The sequence below is a fragment of the Balaenoptera musculus genome, chromosome 1, assembly GCF_009873245.2.
Source record: "Balaenoptera musculus isolate JJ_BM4_2016_0621 chromosome 1, mBalMus1.pri.v3, whole genome shotgun sequence".
Lineage (NCBI taxonomy): Eukaryota > Metazoa > Chordata > Mammalia > Artiodactyla > Balaenopteridae > Balaenoptera > Balaenoptera musculus.
Genome location: NC_045785.1, coordinates 144,361,811 through 144,382,976, shown reverse-complemented (window position 1 = coordinate 144,382,976; position 21,166 = coordinate 144,361,811). Strand labels below are relative to the sequence as shown.

The window sequence follows — 21,166 nt, the reverse complement described above, 5'->3', positions numbered from 1 at the left end:
ATATGTACCACATCTTCTTTATCCATTCGTCTCTCGATGGGCATTTAGGGTGCTTCCATGACCTGGCTATTGTAAACAGCTCTGCAATGAACATTGGGGTGCATGTGTCTTTTTGAATTCTGGTTTTCTCTGGGTATATGCCCAGTAGTGGGATTGCTGGGTCATATGGTAATTCTATTTTTAGTTTTTAAAGGAACCTCCATACTGTTCTCCATAGTGGCTGTATCAATTTACATTCCCACCAATGGTACAAGAGGGTTCCCTTTTCTCCACACCCTCTCCAGCATTTGTTGTTTGTAGATTTTCTGATGATGCCCATTCTAACTGGTGTGAGGTGATACCTCATTGTAGTTTTGATTTGCATTTCTCTCATAGTTAGTGATGTTGAGTAGCTTTTCATGTGCTTCTTGGCCATCTGTATGTCTTCTATGGAGAAATGTCTATTTAGGTCTTCTGCCCATTTATGGATTGGGTTGTTTGTTTTTTTATTATTGAGCTGCATGAGCTGTTTATATATTTTGGAGATTAATCCTTTGTCTGATGATTCATTTGCAAATATTTTCTCCCATTCTGAGGGTTGTCTCTTCGTCTTGTTTATGGTTTCCTTTGCTGTGCAAAAGCTTTGAAGTTTCATTAGGTCCCATTTGTTTATTTTTGTTTTTATTTCCATTACTCTAGGAGGTGGATCAAAAAAGATCTTGCTGTGATTTATGTCAAAGAGTGTTCTTCCTATGTTTTCCTCTAAGAGTTTTATAGTGTCTGGTCTAACATTTAGGTCTCGAGTCCATTTTGAGTTTATTTTTGTGTATGGTGTTAGGGAGTGTTCTAATTTCATTCTTTTACATGTAGCTGTCCAGTTTTCCCAGCACCACTTTTTGAAGAGACTGTCTTTTCTCCATTGTATACCCTTGCCTCCTTTGTCATAGCTTAGTTGACCATAGGTGTGTGGGTTTATCTCTGGGCTTTCTATCCTGTTCCATTGATCTATATTTCTGTTTTTGTGCCAGCACCATATTGTCTTGATTACTGTAGCTTTGTAGTATAGTCTGAAGTCAGGGAGTCTGATTCCTCCAGCTCCGTTTTTTCCTCTCTAGACTGCTTTGGCTATTCGGGATCTTTTGTGTCTCCATACAAATTTTAAGATTTTTTGTTCTAGTTCCGTAAAAAATGCCATTGGTAATTTGATAGGGATTGCATTGAATCTGTAGATTGCTTTGGGTAGTATAGTCATTTTCACCATATTGATTCTTCCAATCCAAGAACATGGTACATCTCTCCATCTGTTGGTATCATCTTTAATTTCTTTCATCAGTGTCTTATAGTTTTCTGCATACAGGTCTTTTGTCTCCCTAGGTAGCTTTACTCCTAGGTATTTTATTTTTTTTGTTGCAATGGTAAATGGGAGTGTTTCCATAATTTCTCTTTCAGATTTTTCATCATTAGTGTATAGGAATGCAAGAGATTTCTGTGCATTAATTTTGTATCCTGCAACTTTACCAAATTCATTGATTAGCTCTAGTAGTTTTCTGGAGGCATCTTTTGGATTCTCTATGTATAGTATCATGTCATCTGCCAACAGTGATAGTTTTACTTCTTCTTTTCCGATTTGCATTCCTTTTATTTCTTTTTCTTCTCTGATTATCGTGGCTAGGACTCCCAAAACTATGTTGAATAATAGTGGTGAGAGTGGTCCTTCTGTTGTTCCTGATTTTAGAGGAAATGCTTTCAGTTTTTCACCATTGAGAATGATGTTTGCTGTCGGTTTGTCATATATGGCCTTTATTATGTTGAAGTAGGTTACCCCTATGCCCACTTTCTGGAGAGTTTTTATCATAAATGCGTGTTGAATTTTGTCAAAAGCTTTTTATGCGTCTATTGAGATGATCATATGGTTTTTATTCTTCAATTTTTTAATGTGGTGTATCACATTGAGTGATTTGCGTATATTGAAGAATCCTTGCATCTCTGGGATAAATCCCACTTGATCATGGTGTATGAGCCTTTTACTGTGTTGTTGGATTCTGTTTGCTAGTATTTTGTTGAGGATTTTTGCGTCTATATTCATCAGTGATATTGTTCTGTAATTATCTTTTTTTGTAGTATTTTTGTCTGCTTTTTGTATCGGGGTGATGGTGGCCTCATAGAATGAGTTTGGGAGTGTTCCTTCCTCTGCAGTTTTTTGGAAGAGTTTGAGAAGGATAGGTGTTAGCTCCTCTCTAAGTGTTTGATAGAATTCACCTGTGAAGCCATCTGGTCCTAGAATTCACCTGTGAAGCCATCTGGTCCTGGACTTTTGTTTGTTGGAAGATTTTTTTTTTTTAAAAATTATTATTTATTTATTTTTGGCTGTATTGGGTCTTCGTTTCTGTGCGAGGGCTTTCTCCAGTTGCGGCAAGTGGGGGCCACTCTTCATCGCGGTGCACGGGCCTCTCAGTATCGTGGCCTGTCTTGTTGCGGAGCACAGGCTCCAGACACGCAGGCTCAGTACTTGTGGCTCACGGGCCTAGTTGCTCCGCGGCATGTGGGATCTTCCCAGACCAGGGCTCGAACCCGTGTCTCCTGCATCGGCAGGCAGATTCTCAACCACTGCGCCACCAAGGAAGCCCTGTTGGAAGATTTTTAATCACAGTTTCAATTTCATTCCTTGTGATTGGTCTGTTCATGTTTTCTGTTTCTTCCTGGTTCAGTCTTGGAAGAGTATACCTTTCTAAGAATTTGTCCATTTCTTCCAGGTTGTCCATTTTATTGGCATAGAGTTGCTTGTAATAGTCTCTTAGGATGCTTTGTATTTCTGCAGTGTCTGCTGTAACTTCTCCTTTTTCATTTGTAATTTTATTGATTTGAGTCCTCTCCCTCTTTTTCTTGATGATGAGTCTGGCTAATGGTTTATCAATTTTGTTTATCTTCTCAAAGAACCAGCTTTTAGTTTTATTAATCTTTGCTATTGTTTTCCTTGTTTCTGTTTCATTTATTTCTGCTCTGATCTTTATGACTTCTTTCTTTTTGCTAACTTTGGGTTTTGTTTGTTCTTGTTTCTCTAGTTCCTTTAGGTGTAAGGTTAGATTGTTTATTTGAGATTTTTCTTGTTTCTTGAGGTAGGCTTGTATAGCTATAAACTTCCCTCTTAGAACTGCTTTTGCTGCGTCCCATAGGTTTTGGATCGTCGTGTTTTCATTGTCATTTGTCTCTAGGTATTTTTTGATTTCCTCTTTGATTTCTTCAGTGATCTCTTGGTTATTTAGTAACGTATTGTTTAGCTTACATGTGTTTGTGTTTTTTACGTTTTTTTCCCTGTAATTCATTTCTAATCTCAGCGTTGTGGTCAGAAAAGATGCTTGATATGATTTCAGTTTTCTTAAATTTACTGTGGCTTGATTTTTGACCCATGATATGATCTATCCTGGAGAATGTTCCGTGCGCACTTGAGAAGAAAGTGTAACCTGCTGTTTTTGGATGGAATGTCTTATAAATATCAAATCTATCTGGTCTATTGTGTCTTTTAAAACTTGTGTTTCCTTATGTATTTTGTGTTTGGGTGATCTGTCCATTGGTGTAAGTGAGGTGTTAAAGTCCCCCACTATTATTGTGTTACTGTCGATTTCCTCTCTTATAGCTGTGAGCAGTTGCCTTATGTATTGAGGTGCTCCTATGTTGGGTGCATATACATTTATAATTGTTATATCTTCTTGGATTGATCCCTTGATCATTACGTAGTGTCCTTCCTTGTCTCTTGTAACATTCTTTATTTTAAAGTGTATTTTATGATATGAGTATAACTACTCCAGCTTTCTTTTGATTTCCATTTGCATGGAATATCTTTTTCCATCCCCTAACTTTCAGTCTGTATGTGTCCCTAGGTCTGAAGTGGGTCTCTTGTAGATAACATGTATATGGGTCTTTTTTTGTATCCATTCAGCAAGCCTGTGTCTTTTGGTTGGAGCATTTAATCCATTCACATTTAAGATCATTACCGATATGTATGTTCCTATGACCTTTTTCTTAATTGTTTTGGGTTTGTTTTTGTAGGTCCTTTTCTTCTCTTGTGTTTCTCACTTAGAGAAGTTCCTGTAGCATTTGTTGTAGAGCTGGTTTGGTGGTGCTGAATTCTCTTAGCTTTTCCTTGTCTGTAAAGCTTTTGATTTCTCTATTGAATCTGAATGAGATCCTTGCTGGGTAGAGTAATCTTGGTTGTAGGTTCTTCCCTTTCATCACTTTATCATGCCACTCTCTTCTGGCTTGTAGAGTTTCTGTTGAGAAATCAGCTGTTAACCTTATGGGAGTTCCCTTGTATGTTATTTGTCGTTTTTCACTTGCTGCTTTCAATAATTTTTCTTTTTCTTTAATTTTTGCCAGTTTGATTACTATGTGTCTCAGTGTGTTTCTCCTCGGTTTATCCTGTATGGGACTCTCTGCTCTTGCTGGACTTGGGTGGCTATTTCCTTTCCCATGTTAGGGAAGTTTTTGACTATAATCTCTTCAAATATTTTCTCGGGCCCTTTCTCTCTCTCTACTCCTTCTGGGATCCCTATAATGTGAATGTTGTTGCGTTTAATGTTGTCCCAGAGGTCTCTTAGGCTGTCTTCATTTCTTTTCATTCTTTTTTCTTTATTCTTTTCCTCAGCAGTGAATTCCACCATTCTGTCTTCCAGGTCACTTATCCGTTCTTCTGCCTCAGTTATACTGCTATTGATTCCTTCCAGTGTATTTTTCATTTCAGTTATTGTATTGTTAATCTCTGTTTGTTTGTTCTTTAATTCTTCTAGGTCTTTGTTAAACATTTGTTGCATCTTCTCTATCTTTGCCTCCATTCTTTTTCCAAGGTCCTGGATCATCTTCACTATCATTATTCTGAATTCTTTTTCTGGAAGATTGCCTATCTCCATTTAATTTAGTTGTTTTTCTGGGGTTTTATCTTGTTCCTTCATCTGGTACATAGCCCTCTGCCTTTTCATCTTGTCTATCTTTCTGTGAATGTGGTTTTTGTTCCACAGGCTGCAGGATTGTAGTTCTTCTTGCTTCTGTTGTCTGCCCTCTGGTGGATGAGGCTCTCTATGAGGCATGTGGAGGTTTCCTCTATTTTTAGATCTTTAAGGAACCTCTATATTGTTCTCCACAGTGGCTGTATCAGTTTACATTCCCACCAACGTGTAAGAGCGTTCCCTTTTCTCTGTACCCTCTCCAGCATTTGTTATTTGTAGACTTTTTAATGATGGCCATTCTGACTGGTGTGAGGTGGTACCTCATTATAGTTTTGATTTGCATTTCTCTGATAATTAGTGATGTTGAGCATCTTTTCACGTGCCCAATGGCCATCTGTATGTCTTCTTTGGAGAAATGTCTATTAAGGTCTTTTTGCCCATTTTTTGATTGGGTTTTTTGTTCTTTTTGTTGTTGAGTTTTATGAGCTGCTTGTATATTTTGGAGATTAAGCCCTTGTCCGTCGCATCATTTGCAAATAGTTTATCCCATTCTGTAGGTTGTCTTTTCATTTATTTTTCGTGGTTTCCTTTGCTGTGCAAAAGCTTGTAAGTTTAATTAGGTCCCATTTGTTTATTTTTGTTTTTATTTTTATTGCCTTGGGAGACTGACCTAAGAAAACACTGGTACAATTTATGTCAGAGAATGTTTTGCCTGTGCTCTCTTCTAGGAGTTTTATGGTGTCAGGTCTTATGTTTAAATCTTTAAGCCATTTTGAGTTTATTTTTTGCATGGTGTGAGGTTTATTTTGGTTTATTTTATTTTTGGTTTATTTTGGTTTATTTTGTGCATGTTCTGACTTCATTGATTTACATGCAGCTGGTCAACTTTCCCAGCACCACTTGCTGAAGAGAGTGTCTTTTTCCCATTTTATATTCTTGCCTCCTTTGTCGAAGATTAATTGGCCATAGGTGTGTGGGTTTATTTCTGGGCTCTCTATTCTGTTCCATTGATCCATATGTCTGTTTTTGTACCAGTACCACACTATTTTGATTACTCTAGCTTTGTAGTATTGTCTGAAGTCTGGAAGAGTTATGCCTCCTGCTTTGTTAATTTTTTACTCAGGATTGCTTTGGCAATTCTGGGTCTTTTATGGTTCCATATAAATTTTTGGATTATTTGTTCTAGTTCTGTGAAAAATGTCTTGAGTATTTGATAGGGATCACATTAAATCTGTAGATTGCTTTGGGTAGCATTGCCATTTTAACAGTATTAATTCTTCCAATCCAAGAGCATCGGATATCTTTCCATTTCTTTGAATCCTCTTTAATTTCCTTTATTAATGTTTTATAGTTCTCAAGTATAAGTCTTTCACCTCCTTGGTCAGGTTTATTTGTAGGTGTGGAAAGTCATATCTTTGAGAAATGAAAAGAGTGGGCATGTCTCTTTTTTTTCGTTGTGTTTGATTATTTGTATGTTGACAGTTTTTTTTTTTTTAGTATGTTACTTTTGTTAATATTTTATCCTCTTAGATCTGCTATTACCGTAAACTAGCAGCTGAATAGTAATAGTGAAGTGGCCATCAGAAGACTTGATTATAATAAATTGCTCATAAAAGTAGCTTTTTAAAATTTATATTTAACTGATTTCCATTTGTTTCTAAAGGGACTTATTTTGTGATCATTTTTGGTAGGAAATACAATAGCTAGATTTGAATAAATTTTGTAGTTTTGTTTTCCAGTAGCTACTCTTAATCTTATGAAGAAGACAATTCTTTTGTGTATGTCTGAGTTAAGTGGTTGATTTCAAATCATTCTTATGAATTATGATGATAATAATTAGATAAAAGAGTGCTTTTCACTTGACTTTTAAGGAAACCAGGTAAAACTTATTCAGAAGTATGTAAAGTAAGTTAGCACTGGAAAGGATTTAGAGGACCTAATGACAGCATGCTTTGTTGTTTATTATGGGCCTTAGCTAGGCCAAGCCACAACATTGATTTTTTTTTTTTTTTTTAAAGATGGGCAAGAGGGCTCATTTTAAGGTTGCTTTTCTTTGGTTTATCGCTGAACTGGCAAGAAAGCAGTTTATAGCTAGTGCCAGAGCTGGTATTCAGACTCTCTTCTTTGATCCTTCTGATCTGCCGAAGTGCTTCTTCAATGTCTATTTTTTGGTTTACTTGCATTTCTTTGTGAAAGACAAATGGGTTTACCTAACAGGCATTAGGACTATTACTTGGAATTTTAATCTCTAGGAGGGTAGATATGTTATGTCCTGGAAAGAGCACTTTGTTTGGAATCACAGAGTTGTGAGACCCATTCCTGTCTGTTACTGATTAATGTGATTAGTATTAGTATGCTAATATATGCTCTTGGTCCTTGGTTATCTCATTCTACTAGGCAAGATTGTCTTGTTGATTGAATGAAATAAAGTATTTAATTTCTTAGCACAGTGAGAGAGAGTTAACCTTCACTGTGAGCCCTTATTTGTTTTCCTAAATTCAGAACTTGTCGTTGGCATTAACCGAGGCAGATGGACTACAAACATTGCAGTAACATTTCCCAACTGTGTTTCAAATTTTAGTAGGTGTTGCACTAAATAAATCAAATAATAATAAATAAACAACCTATGATAAAAATAAAAAGTTGAGTGGATAAATGACCTTGGGGAATACTATATATTTTCCTTTTGGAGATTTACTAGGCACAATAATGTGTTACAGGCCTTGAGAAATTCTGCCGTAAAAAAAAAAATTTTTTTTTAAAACAAAGGTAAACTGAGTTGACCATTAAGCCTCTTTGAGAGCACTGATTATTAAAGAATATCCGTATTCCGTGGCAGCATGGCTTGTGAAGCACAGCTTTAGCATAATAATTTTCAGGATGACTTGGTGATATAATTCTCTATAGCAAAAGGCTTTTCAAGATATGTATAGTACTTACTGAGCCAGTGGTAGCTAACGCTTGCAATGGAAATTTATGAACTTTAAATGAAAACAATCACTGCTTTAAATTCTAACTTTTGTGAAATTATAGGCTGAATTCTATGACAAAATATTGAAATTCTCCCAGAAAAAAATTACTAAATGCTAGCAATCTATATCAGGGTGAAATTACAGTATTTTTGTTTTGGAATTGATATTACTTGTTGAGATAATTGCTAATATAGTTTTAAGAGTTATAGAAATCTGGGTCTGAGGGCTCAGTTTCGTTCATTTTCAGTATGATCATATTTTTCTTCAGATTCTGATTTGATATTCTTATTTTTTGTCAGTTTGGCAGTCCCGCTGAAGAGAATTATTTAGTTAGAGTTACTACTAAAGGATATTTGGGCTTAACTCATGTTATCCTAATACATTTGTGTTTTTGGTTTTCATTTCAGAGGACACATTGTTAACTCATTTAAGTGAGATTACACACGTGGGAATACCGAACCCTTATAGTGGGATACCAAGTGGTTGAACTTGGTAAAGTATTTGGCAAATGATTATATTTTTATAATGTGATGTAGGAATCAGACCCAGTGTTTTCACTACTGTGCTTCAGTACCTAGCAGCAGAGTAGGCACTGATATTTGTTGAATGAGTAAGAGAAAGAATAAATAAAACTTAATAGTGAAGGGTGTTCTGGAAGTAAGTAAAGTTAGTTATTGCTAAAAATACTGCAGACGAATGGACGGATGCAGTAGAGTACCACAGAAAGAGCACTGAACCAGGAGTCAGACTCTCCGAGTTCTCATTCCAGTCTGAAGGTGAATAGCCATGTGACCTTGCACAAGTTTCTGGATCTCTTCCTTGTTGGGTAAAACGGGGACTCATAATAAGCACTTGCCTAATTCATAGGTTGCTGAGAGAGTAACATGAAACACTGATATATCAATAAAATGCTTTGCAAATGTAAATGTACAAAGTCAAGGTCCCCCCCCCCCCCACATGCCTAGCACAGTGCCTTGAACAGTATTAGCACAGATATGGACTTTCTCTCTTAATACTAAAAAGGAGGCTAAGAAGCAGAGTTAGGACTGATTCTTGGAGTGATTACAGAGTGTTGAGGGTAGAAGGAGGAAGAAGAACCTACAGAAGAGAAGCAAAAAAACCAAAGAGGAAAGAGGAGAATCAGGCCCTCTACTTTCCAGACATGATTTTCACTAAGCTTTGTTTATGCTGTTTGGGAAAAGGATAATTAATGCTCAGGAAATAGCTTTTGACTTAGTTTTCTGAACTCTGCCTAAGTAAATTTCCCCCCCCTTCATATGAGAAGTATGTGAGGGTGAAGAGAAGTTCCTTTTGGGAGCTTAAAATTAAAGACCTTTGGGACTTCCCTGGTGGTCCAGTGATTAAGAATCCCCCTTCCAGTGCAGGGGATGCGAGTTCGATCCCTGGTCGGGGAACTAAGATCCCACATGCCGCGGGGCAACTAAGCCCGCATGCTGCAACTACTGAGCATGCGAGCCATGACTAGATAGCGCATGTGCCACAATTACAGAGCCCATGTGCTCTGGAGCCCATGCGCCACACTGCTGAGCCGGCGTGCCACAACTAGAGAAAAGCCCCCGTGCTGCAATGAAGAGCCTGCATGCCACAGTGAAAGATCCCGTATGTTGCGACAAAGATCCCATGTGCTGCAACTAAGACCCAACACAGCCAAAAATAAAGTAAATAAGTAAATAAATATTAAAAAAAAAAGACCTTCACTTAGGTAGTTTGAGTACTTAGGCTTTGATTTTCTGTAATAACCATGAGTAACTTACTATGAAAACATTGGAGGTCTTAAGTCACTAAACTGTTCTTGTTTGCTTCTGGGATGCCACTGTGGTCTGGACAAGGAGAATTCAGCAAGCATTCAGTATCATGGGAAGCGTCTAGGATGAAGCACTTCTTACTCTGTTGCTTAGCACGCTACAGTCTTGCGCACCACCAGACTGAGCTCTGGGAGGTGTGAAGGCGGGGACTTTCTTTTGCTCTCCATTGTAGCCCCAGCACACAGCAGAAGTATGTGAGCCAGTAAGAGTGTGGATGAGGAATCATAATCAGATTGGTTATTTCTGATGAAATGGTTTTAAAATTGTGGATATTGTTAGGGGATTACTAATGTAGTTTTGCTTATTGCAGTACACATATATTTGATTTCTGGAATGGCTTACCTGAGGAAAATCTAAAATGTGATACTTCTGATACATACACCAAACCAGGAAATAATTTCTTTTGTCACAAAAAGATCATTTGCATGTGTAAAAAAAGATTATTTAAAATAGCAAGGTACTTTAGTCTGTTTATAAAATGATTGAGTTGTAAATTCAGGAAATTAGTAAATTTTCAGAAAGGTACATCTTAGAATGTAAGGAACACCTGAATAAATCTTATTGCCAATGATCATATGTTGATTATTTTTGGTGGGTGGATATTAGTGGATTGATTATCTCTAACTTTCTTCTTGTTACCACATTTTACAAAAATATACGAAAAAATTATAGGAGGCAAAATTAAATCATTTAATTATGTGAAACACCATACTTTTGGAAAGGTGTGTGTGTTTCCAGAAACTTTTGGAAAGTTTTTTCGGGGAGGGTTGGAATTTGAAAGTAATAGCTAAAATCCAGTATTTGAATAATATATGGTTGTTAGTTACCTTTCTAACCTCTTACTCTAAATCTCTGTTGTTTAATATGGTAGCCATTAGCCATATGTGGCTACTTTTATTTAAATGTAATTTAAATGAAATAAAATTAAAAATTAAGTTCTTCAGTTGCAGTAGCCATATTTCAAGTGCTCAGGAGCCACACAGAAGCATGTGGCCAGAGGCTACTGTGCTGAACAGTGTAGATAGGGAACATTTCCTTCCATCACCAGACAAAGTACTATTGGACAGCACTGTTGTAAATTAACGAAAATTGTTAAGAGATTTCACCAAATTTTATATCCTGAAAATTGGAGAATAGAGTGGAAAGAAATTGAAAACCTTTCTGTTGGCATTCTTTTTTTAAATTTAATTTATTTATTTATAAATTTATTTATTTACTTTTGGCTGTGTTGGGTCTTCATTGCTGCGCACAGGGTTTCTCTAGTTGCAGCGAGCGGGGGCTACTCTTTGTTGCAGTGCGTGGCTTCTCTTGTTGTGGAGCACGGGCTCTAGGCATGTGGGCTTCAGTAGTTGTGGCATGCAGGCTCAGTAGTTGCAGCTCATGGGCTCTAGAGTGCAGGCTCAGTAGTTGTGGCGCACGGGCTTAGTTGTTCCGTGGCATGTGGGATCTTCCCGGACCAGGGTTCGAACCCGTGTCCCCTGCATTGGCAGGCAGATTCTTAACCGCTCTGCCACCAGGGAGGTCCCTCTGTTGGCATTCTTGTGTTAAATTCTCTAGTAAGAGAGAGAGGGAGATGACTTTTTAATTATGGAGTTCTTGCTCTGTTCTTATTTGATGTCAATTACAGCCAGGCCAGGCAGGGAGTATTATCCCCATTTTACGGAGGAGATAAAACCTAGAGAGTATTATCCTCATTTTACAGAGGAGATCAAACCTGTAAGTGGAGCAACTATAATTTGAACCCAGGTTTGTCTGACTTTAAATAGTATACTTTTTGTTTTTGTTTTGGGCCTCAGGAGTAGTGTTGAGTTGATCGTAATCTCCCAGTTCATTGTCACCAGTCATCAAGGACTTTTCTTCCTCTCATCCACAGGCAACCATTTTAATATGTTTGATATATCTTTTTGTTTCTGCAAAATACATATTATAGCATCAAATTCATGATTTTTACATTTGCATAGAGGGTACTATGTATCTAATGTGAGATTTTCCCACTCTACAATGCTGTTTGATGATTTAAGCACCCAGCCTCCCAGCCTTCTTCTTTTTTGTAAATTTTGTGAGGAATTCTTTGTAAATGGTGTTAGACTTTTTGGCTTTTGTCATTAGAGAAGTCTGAAAGAATCCACCGCCTCACCCCCCCCACCCCCCTTGCTCAGGGAATATTGATAGGATTATTTGTCCCCAAATGATGTATATAATTTTTAAAATTTAATCCTTGAATATTTACTGAATATTTACCACAAGTCGATTACTGGCCAGGGGAGTATAGCAGTGAACAAAACAGACAAAAGTCCTTGCCCACACACAGGTTACAAAATAGATAACAAGTAAAATACATGGCATAATATTTTGAAAACCATAAATCAGGGGAAAAGGATAGAAAATGCCAGGTGTGAGTAGAGCTGTATTTTAAATAGGAAGGACAGAAAAGTCCTCGCTGAGAAATTGACATTTGGGTAAAGATTTGAAAGAGATGAAGGAACAACCCATGAAAATACTGAGGGGAAAAGCATTTCAGGCAAAGGGAACAGTGAGCATGGTAGCCTTCAGGTAGGGGTGGGGATACACTTGATAAATTTGACCTCCTGGAAAAGAGATCTGTGTAGTTGGAAAGATGGGGTGGGGGTCCAAGAGGTAATGGGGATAGGTCCTGGGGCCTTGCAGGATAGTAAGGGATGATGCCAGGTGCCAATCACACCTTAAAGGCCCATATGCAGTCAGTCTTATGAATTTAAATTTGAATTTAACTGTAAAATGCAGCTCGCAAGCGACCCTAAAGCTCCTTCCATTCCAGCTTGTCCAGCGTTCCTTCTCTTGTGTCTGGAATCCTCTCCTCCCCCTCGTCCTTCATCTTTGATGTTTTCCCTTTTCTGTCTGATTTATTTGCACCTCCATCCCTGTTCCTATCTCAGTCTGTACTTACAGAATGGCCATCGTATCATGTTTACTGTTTTATGCCTTCAACCAGGAGCTCCTTAAGGATGAGGATGATGTATATAATTTTTTATGGGTTACTTTTGTTTTCTTCTTCACCATTCGGAGGTCAGTGATTACTTCTAACAGATAGTGGTGTATGGGAGCATTGTGGTTGCTGTTTTTTTTTTTTTTAACTTGAAATTTTTATTGAGCTAATTGTAGATTCACATACAGTTGTAAGAAATAATACAGAAAAAAAAAACGAAAAATAAAAAAAAAGAAAAAAGAAAAAAATAAAACATTGCTATCCTTTTGTATACTTTGTCCAGGTGCAGCTGCTTTTTATGCTTCTGATTTATATGTAGGCTGGAAAGGGACATAGACAAGCTGTTAGAATTATGTCAAGTAAGAGGGAAAACATGAGGCATTCTCTTGTGAATGTAATAGTACATGAACTTTAGCGTGTGGACTTTATTTTAGTTGCCTTTTTGCTTAATTTTTTAGTATGTGTTTCAGATACTGAAGTTATTATATAAATGAGTTCTGTGTAAGTGATATAATATAGTATTTCTTTTTCTTTAAGCAAATTGAATTTTTCATACAAATGCTGTTGAAAGTAATGCAATGATTTATGTGTATGCTTTGTTTTAGGTTGTTTCACGAAGAAATCCAGAGGATGTCCAGGAGGTAACATGTTTATCCATATGAAAATTTTATTTTATGTATTTGACAAAAATTTAATTAAATGCTTTATTGAGGAAACAATTATTTGTATGTCAGTTTTGTATTTGTATGTTTGTCTGGAGATTGTCTGCAATTCATTAAACAATAGCTGAAGTATCTTATTTCAGACCTATTAAGTACATGTTAAGTTTCAGTAGGTGTTAAGTTATATAAATAAGAATTTCAGGAATTATAGTGCCGTTTAATAATGTGATAATTTTTCTGATAACTACCACTCATAAGATTTCAGTATCAGTTAAGGGCCCCTCTTTACCTATTTCAAAATCATGATGGCTGTTTGGTTAAAAAAAAAAAAAAAAGAAAGTATTTGGTAACTAGTATTAATTTTAAAGATCATAATAATAAATTATGTGTTTCTGTCTACTTTCATTTTTATACTGAGTTGGCATGTTGACATGTTGGAAAACTGCTTTGGGTGTAGATGTTTCTTTTTAAAATTTTGTAGTTCTTTTACAGACTATTTCCTTTTTTCTAAAATAACAGCTTGTTATATTTTTGCTTAAAACTATGGAATTCTCTATTTGTAATTACTTTATCCTTGTTATATACCTTTAGGAATCCTAACTGTGAGGAGTTAGCTTTTTTTTAACATTTTAAAATTTACTTTCATTTTGGTCCTTGCTTATTTACAGTAGGATTAGAAGAGCATATATCTATATCTATATATATATTTTTCTTCCTACTAAAGTGTTTAAAACAGATGTTGTAAATTGGCAGTCTTGATTCTGCAAGTTATTTTTTTAAATTGCATTTTAATGTCTTCAGGTGGGCTATATACTATCTATTTAGCCACAAGTCCCACTACTCCTTACTGTACATACCTGGCTTGATTCATAGATTTAAGTTGATTGTTTGCTACCAGTTGGTTTGAATTTGTGACACATGTTTAGATAATATTTTAACTTTTATATATTACCATTTCTTGCTATATCTGATCTGATACTTGTTTTTGTCCTGTTGTTAAAAAGAGTTCAATAAAAGACACATTTTAAAACGATTTCATACTTTCTCCTTAGGGGTTTTAAGATATCTCACCCCACCCCCCCACCAATAGCCAGGAAAAGAATATTGTAATATTGTTATTTAGGAAGAAAAGGCTATATCTATATCTATGTCTAGATCTGTATCTATATATCTCTTTCCTTTCAAAATGGCAGTGAAAATAACTTGTACCTTTGATTGATAAAGTACTCTTTCTACTTAAGTGTCAGTTGATTAGTATGAACTATTCCTTAGAATTCTATTAATTATGTTGAATTAATAGTCAATACCAGGCTATTCTGCTTTTGAAAATTTACAACTCTGTTAGAATTGAAAATGGGTTGTGTTTCCGTTGAATACATTGTCTGATTGCTGTGCTGTAGTTTGTAGCTTGATGTTCCCCTTTTCCAGGGAGAATCCTGAACCAACCTATCCATGAACATACTCTCTGCCATTTCCTTAATCCTTTTTTGGGGAAATCTCTTTTATAATAACAACTGTTGGTGAACCATTCATCAGAAAACTCTTGTAAGTGTCCTTTAGTTAGATGATTGCATGGTCCTTTGTTAGAAATGGTATAAAATTTTAAAAAGAATGTCTTCTGTTTAGCTTGCTTCTTGAAGTATAGAATAACCTTGAAGTTATGGCAACATTTTTTAGTTTCCCACGTATTTCATTTAAACATTGGAATTCTTATTTAGGAGAGGAATTTTACCACCTAGAATTTGTTTCTGTTTCCTTTCTTTTCACTTTCTTTCTCTGTTAACAGATTCATTTAGTTATTGCTTAGAATTTAGTCATGCTTCACAAGTGCTATTGAAGGTCAGTAGATGTACTGCTTGTCTAAGCAAGTATAGGGCTAATAATATGGTATCCTTATAAAAGTGGAGATATGTAGCTCTTTTATACACACACACACACACCCCTTGGTGCATGCTACCAGATAGCTCTGTTTTCTTCCTAAGGATGCCAAAATACTCACATGGAGTAAATAATTTAAAATTATCCAGGATAGTTTTTTCTCTTTATCTTTTAAAAATTCCCTCTAAATTTTTATTTATTAAGAGCAGCATGGGTGAATCTTAAGGGGGACAGCAATAGTTAATGTGGCCTCTTGTTCAGTAGATTCTCTAGAGCAGGGGTCCCCAACCCCCTGGGCCACGGACTGGTACTGGTCCGTGGTCTGTTAGGAACTGGGCTGAACAGCAGGAGGTGAGTGGCAGGCGAGCGAGCAGAGCTTCATCTGCCGCTCCCCATTGCTTGCGTTACCGCATGAACCCCCAACCCCAGTCCTTGGAAAAAGTGTCTTCCACGAAACTGGTCCCTGTTGCCAAAAAGGTTGGGGACCGCTCCTCTGAACACTTGCAGAAGGTAAAGAAAAAGATGGAGATGTTGTGCCCTCCTTCCCCCACCTTTTAAAAAAAAAGTAACCTATAGCTCTGTTTCTCTCTAGGTAGTAAATTTCACTGGGGAAATGTGGGAAAGGAGAACCAAAATAGAACTTTCTATGTATCATGTCAGAAATCTCTAACGTTGAAGTCATTTCATAAATAAAATAGTTTTAGAAAAGCTATTTGAGCACATTCGGAAATGTGTCAAGGGAAAGAAAAAGCTCTTCAAAAGGGGAGGAAAGAAAATCTGTAAGCAGATAGTATGGTAGTGATGTTACAGGAAAAGATGATCCAGCTAGTTTTAAATACTATATGAGAGTATTTAAAAGGACAAAGTTAATTGAATTGAGTGGTTTTGTAAAAGATCTAAAGTTTTTTTGGTATCGTTAAGAGAAATTATCTGAAAAGAAAGCATTTGTTTTATGTAAAAAGTACTTAAGGCAGTGTTTTTAATGAAAATTAAGCTTTTATTAAATTTGTAGTCTATTATGATTGTCACTGAATTAATATTTAATTGAGGAATTTTATTCAGAGTAACTATAATAAATAGGAAATTTCTGCAGGGTTGGTTCTGCAGAGTAATAGCTGTTAATATAACTTTTTTTTTTCCTGATAGGAAAGAATTGATTATTAGAAAAAATATGTTTTGCATGTATCTTTTGGGACTTTGTATAGTCCAGTTATAGACATCCATACTTGCTGATGTAATGGACGTGTGCTTTTGTTCACATTTCCATTTTGAAGATTACTAGAAATGTCCAAGCTCAAAAGGAGTAAGAAGAAAGGAGGCAGTAGATGGTGACATTTTTGGGATGCTTTGATTTCCTCCCTTTTTTGAGGGTTTATATTTGCTCTTAGGTATTTCACTTCTACAGTCTTAGAGTCCAGAATAAGGAATATATGAGTGAATAAATTAGGGCATGGTGAAGAAACACAGATTCTCTAATTTTTGCTGTGACAGACTATCTACTGGTTTATATGCCATGGTATTATTATTCTTATTGTGATTCAGTTGTTAACTTTTGCCCTTTAAGTTACTCTGACTTTATCTGAAAATGACCCTAACTAGAATATAAATTTTATCTGCAGATTGAATTGTTTCCATGAGGTTCAGTCTTTTGAATAGCTCTTGTGTCTAGTTTATAATGGCTTTAAGGATTGCATTTACCTTATGTAAGATTACTGTCAGAGGACTTCCCTGGTGGCACAGTGGTTAAGAATCCACCTGCCAATGCAGGGGACACGGGTTCGAGCCCTGGTCCGGGAAGGTCCCACATGCTGTGGAGCAGCTAAGCCCATGCGCCACAACTACTGAGCCTGCGCACTAGAGCCTGCGAGCCACAACTACTGAGCCCACGTGCTGCAACTACTGAAGCCCCCACGCCTAGAGCCCGTGCTCTGCAACAAGAGAAGCCACCGCAGTGAGAAGCCCGTGCACCACAACAAAGAGTAGACCCTGCTCACTGCAACTAGAGAAAGCCCGCGCGCGGCAATGAAGACCTAACACAGCCAAAAAAAAAAAAAGATTACTGTCATGAGCCCACCACCCATTTCCCCCTTAAGCCCTTGGCAAATGTGGTAGCACCATAATTTGATCTATTTAAAAAATATAAAAATGACGCTATTTTCCCATGACAAAATTATGTTAATGGATCAAAATTAGAAACTACAGAGAAGCAAGATATGAAAATTAAAATCACTTGTAATCTCACTGACTGTCCGAGACCTTTTACTTTTCGAGTGTTGGTTTGGCTCTCTCAGTTCCTCTTAACTGTGTCTTTTACTGGAACTGTTGATTTTCTGCTGTCAGCATTTGTCTTGTTTACTTCCATTTAAAATAAAATCTCTTCTTCCATCCAGGTGTCCTCTGTCATGGCATAGCTGTGCTTCTTAAATACTTACTTTGTGCTTGGTTTCTTCCTTACTTCTGGCTGACCCCCATCATTCAGTTGTTAGATTCCTCATCTTGTTACAAATGCTGAGAAATGTTTTCTGAGTGATTACCACCTCTCTCCCGATGACTCTCCAGTTAATACATCTTGTTTAGTTTTTGCTCTTGAACTCCAAACCTGTCTTTTCTATTGGGCAACTCCAATTAAATGCCTCACATGCACCTAAATAAAATATGTCTAAAATTGAACTTCGTTCTTATCTCAAAACAGCTTTTTCTCCTTTGCTCTTTACCTTAGGGAATAACACTACCATTTATCCAGTTGCAAAAGCCAAAATTTTAGTAATTATATTTGACATCTCACTCTCCTTTTAAATACTTCATTCCCAACCACTTCTCTCTCTCTTTTTTTTTTTTTTGTTCTAGCTATTATGTCCCTTCAGTATGCCCACCTAAGGCAATACTTTGTGTAGGTGCTCCTTCCATAATACGCTTGGGCTGCTGTTTTAAGCATTTATCATGCTGTCTTGTGATGTAGTTATTGTGTTGACTTATTCTTCCTAATTTGACAGGGAACTCTTTAAAGGAGGGACTGTGTTTCTCATTTCTTCATCCTTTGTGCCAACACAGTGCCTAGCATAAAGTAGGCTCATGAAAATATTTGTTTTGATGACTATTTTTGTTGTCAAGTAAATGAATAAAAGGAAGGATCAGGAGGAAGCAGTTTGTTTAAATTAATTCGTGTTATAGTCTGACTAGTCTCCTAGGATTAAAAACAAGTCTCCTATATTAAAGCAAGACACTTAGTAATCATGGTAGAATTTTTGATAGTATGGCAGAGTTTAGTGAAGAATTTCTTATATGCAGGAGTAGATTTTTTGACAAGTCTCTTAAATCATACTTGGTTACCTCTTTGGCCTAAGATTTGCTTATTAGCATTACACTGTTGAGTTTGTTAGAAGTGAAATAATTAGGTTTTTCAGAAGTAAAGGCCCCAATATACCAGGTAATGGAATTTAAAACTCAGTTTTACCCTATTTTGTGGCAACTGAGGGGCTGAATCAGCGACATCAAGGCCATGTGTCAAATTCTTTTTCTTTATTAAATGTTTTTTTCTTTCTAATTTAATCTAAATAAGTTTAGACAATAATTTAAACTAATGAAGGTAAACTTTTACATGTTATATAATCTAAATGATTGTTATTTTGTTTTTTGAAATATCCTAATTTTAGTGGTATTCTGATCAGAATTTACCTTGCGTCCAGAAATCTTGTTACTATTTTTATTGAGATTTATGAAATGCAAAAGTTTAGGTTAATTATTTGCTACAAAGCCATTTTTTTTTCAGTGTTTTTCAGATTATTTATCCTTTTAGGCAAGTGCTGAGTATGTTTTTTATGTTTAAAAATTGTCTAAACTACTTTGTGTTTATAAACATGCTGTTTTTGAGATGAATATATATATATATTTTTTTTTTTTTGAGATGAATATATATTTTGACATCTAACTCATTTCCAGGGTAATAGTAATTAATGTTTGAAGAGGTTAAGTGACATTTTATGTAGTGTAAACCTTTTTTGTACCAGGTTGATATTTTTCTAGTATGAAGAGAACAGTACTTGTTTAAAATGAAATTTAAAAACCCAAACAGAACAACAGTTTGAGGAAGAATTGCTGCTTTATATTTTTAAATCAAATATTATTAGTTAATTTTAGACAGTTAACCATATTGGTTAGAACATATATGTTTGCCTTTGCATGACAATTTTGAGCACTTTAATAAAAAGATTGTTGTTCAGATATCTATGGTTTCACTGTGAGTTACACATTTAATTATCTTCTCTCTTTAGATAATTGTATGGAAGAGATATAGTGACTTTAAGAAACTACACAAAGAACTATGGCAAATTCACAAAAACTTATTCCGACGTTCAGAATTGTTTCCTCCATTTGCTAAAGGAATAGTGTTTGGTAAGTGATTATTTTGAAATTGTGATTTTGAAAAGTGATGATTAGCTAATTATGTATATATACTGAACACTGAAACACTGTACCATGAAGTCAGAAGCCCCTATTAAGATAATTCCTATCATGCCTCAAGCAATTGAAGTTGTTTTTTCATGTTCTTTTTTTTTAAGATAGGAGATTCCTATTTTATTTCTCCAGTGACATATTTACTGTTGAATATAAATTAAAGGCCTGCTTGCACACCAAAGCCAAGTCCTTTAGGTGGTTCAGTCAAAGAGGTAAGACCTCTGGCTGGCTCACGTGAGAATCGTCCACTCCTTGGCCCAGGTTTTGGGATTTTGCCAGCTTTGGGTTCATCAGTAATTTCTTCAATATCCTTAAGTGTCAGATCCTCATATTAGTTGTCATTTATTTGTATCATTGGTGCATTTACACAGGCCCCTAAACATTCCACTTCTATAAGAGTGAAAAGTTTGTCAGGTGTAGTCTCCCCAACCTTTATTCCAAGCTTTTTCTGAGTGATCTCCAGTATGCTGTCAGAATTTCGAAGCATGCAAGGTATAGTAGTGCAGACTTGAATATGATACTTTCAACTGGCTTTCTGTTATACATTGTATAAAAAGTTGCTACTTCATATACTCTCATTGGAGGTACTTATAAAACTTCTGCAGCCTTGTTCATAGCAGAGATGGGTAGCCATCCATTCTGTCTTCGGGCTAAATCCAGGACTGGAAGCACAGCTGCTGCTTTATGCCCTTCTGGGTAGTTTTTTACAATGGCCTCTATCCTCTTATAGTTTTCTGGTGTGAAATCAAATGGAGTATATGGGTTTTTCTCAGGAGTATCTCTCTGCACAAATAAGGCTCCTCCAGCTCCATTCTGCATGGCTGTCTTATGCAAATTCCTTATATGTCTTCCCCACTGGGCGGTGAGGCTGGCCGCGTGGGCCTGAGTCCCACGGAGAGGAACATGGCAGGCCAAACTGCATGCCTTTCAGGTCACCTGTTTTTTCATGTTCTTGCTGTGGTTTTGTTAACTCAGAATGCATTTACTCCTTTCTTTCATGAAAAAACAGCACCAGAACAACAACTCAAACTCTAACCGATGAAGCAAATAGAAAAACCCTGTAGGAACATGAGGTGACATTGAATTATTCTTATACAGTTGTCCCTTGGTATCTGTGGGGGATTGGTTCCAGGACCCCCTGTGGATACCAGAATCTGTGGATGCTCAAGTCCCTTATATAAAATGGTGTTGTGCAGTCAGCCCTCTGGATCTGCAGGTTCTGCATCTATGGATTCAACCAACTGTGGATCGGCACCTCATATAAGTGAAATCGTACAGTATTTGTCCTTTTGTGACTGGCTCATTTCACTTAGCATTATTTCTCAAGATTCACCTATGTTGTATCAATAGCATGTGTCAGAATTTCCTTCTTGTGTCTGAACATAGTCCATTGTCTGTGTAGACACCATTTTGTTTATTTTTTCATCCATCAGTGAACACTTGGGTTGCTTTTACCTTTTGGCTATTAAAAATAATACTGCTGTGAACA

The 21,166-nt window shown here is 36.4% G+C and overlaps 1 protein-coding gene and 1 pseudogene across 3 annotated transcripts in view; one reads left to right on the top strand and one right to left on the bottom strand.

The window, feature by feature from the left end:
• RPS6KC1 (ribosomal protein S6 kinase C1) overlaps positions 1-21,166 on the top strand; it is a 217,371-nt gene that overhangs the window by 13,156 nt on the left and 183,049 nt on the right. For 2 of the 3 annotated variants that reach the window (XM_036825177.1, XM_036825167.1), the window contains exons 2-3: positions 13,288-13,323; positions 19,494-19,614. In XM_036825177.1, coding sequence (XP_036681072.1) covers positions 13,288-13,323; positions 19,494-19,614 — 157 coding nt within the window. Of the gene's footprint in view, positions 1-13,287; positions 13,324-14,872; positions 14,890-19,493; positions 19,615-21,166 lie in introns of those variants that run through there. The other variant, XM_036825195.1, reaches the window with a different exon arrangement.
• On the bottom strand, positions 19,835-20,640 carry LOC118880963 (annotated as a pseudogene).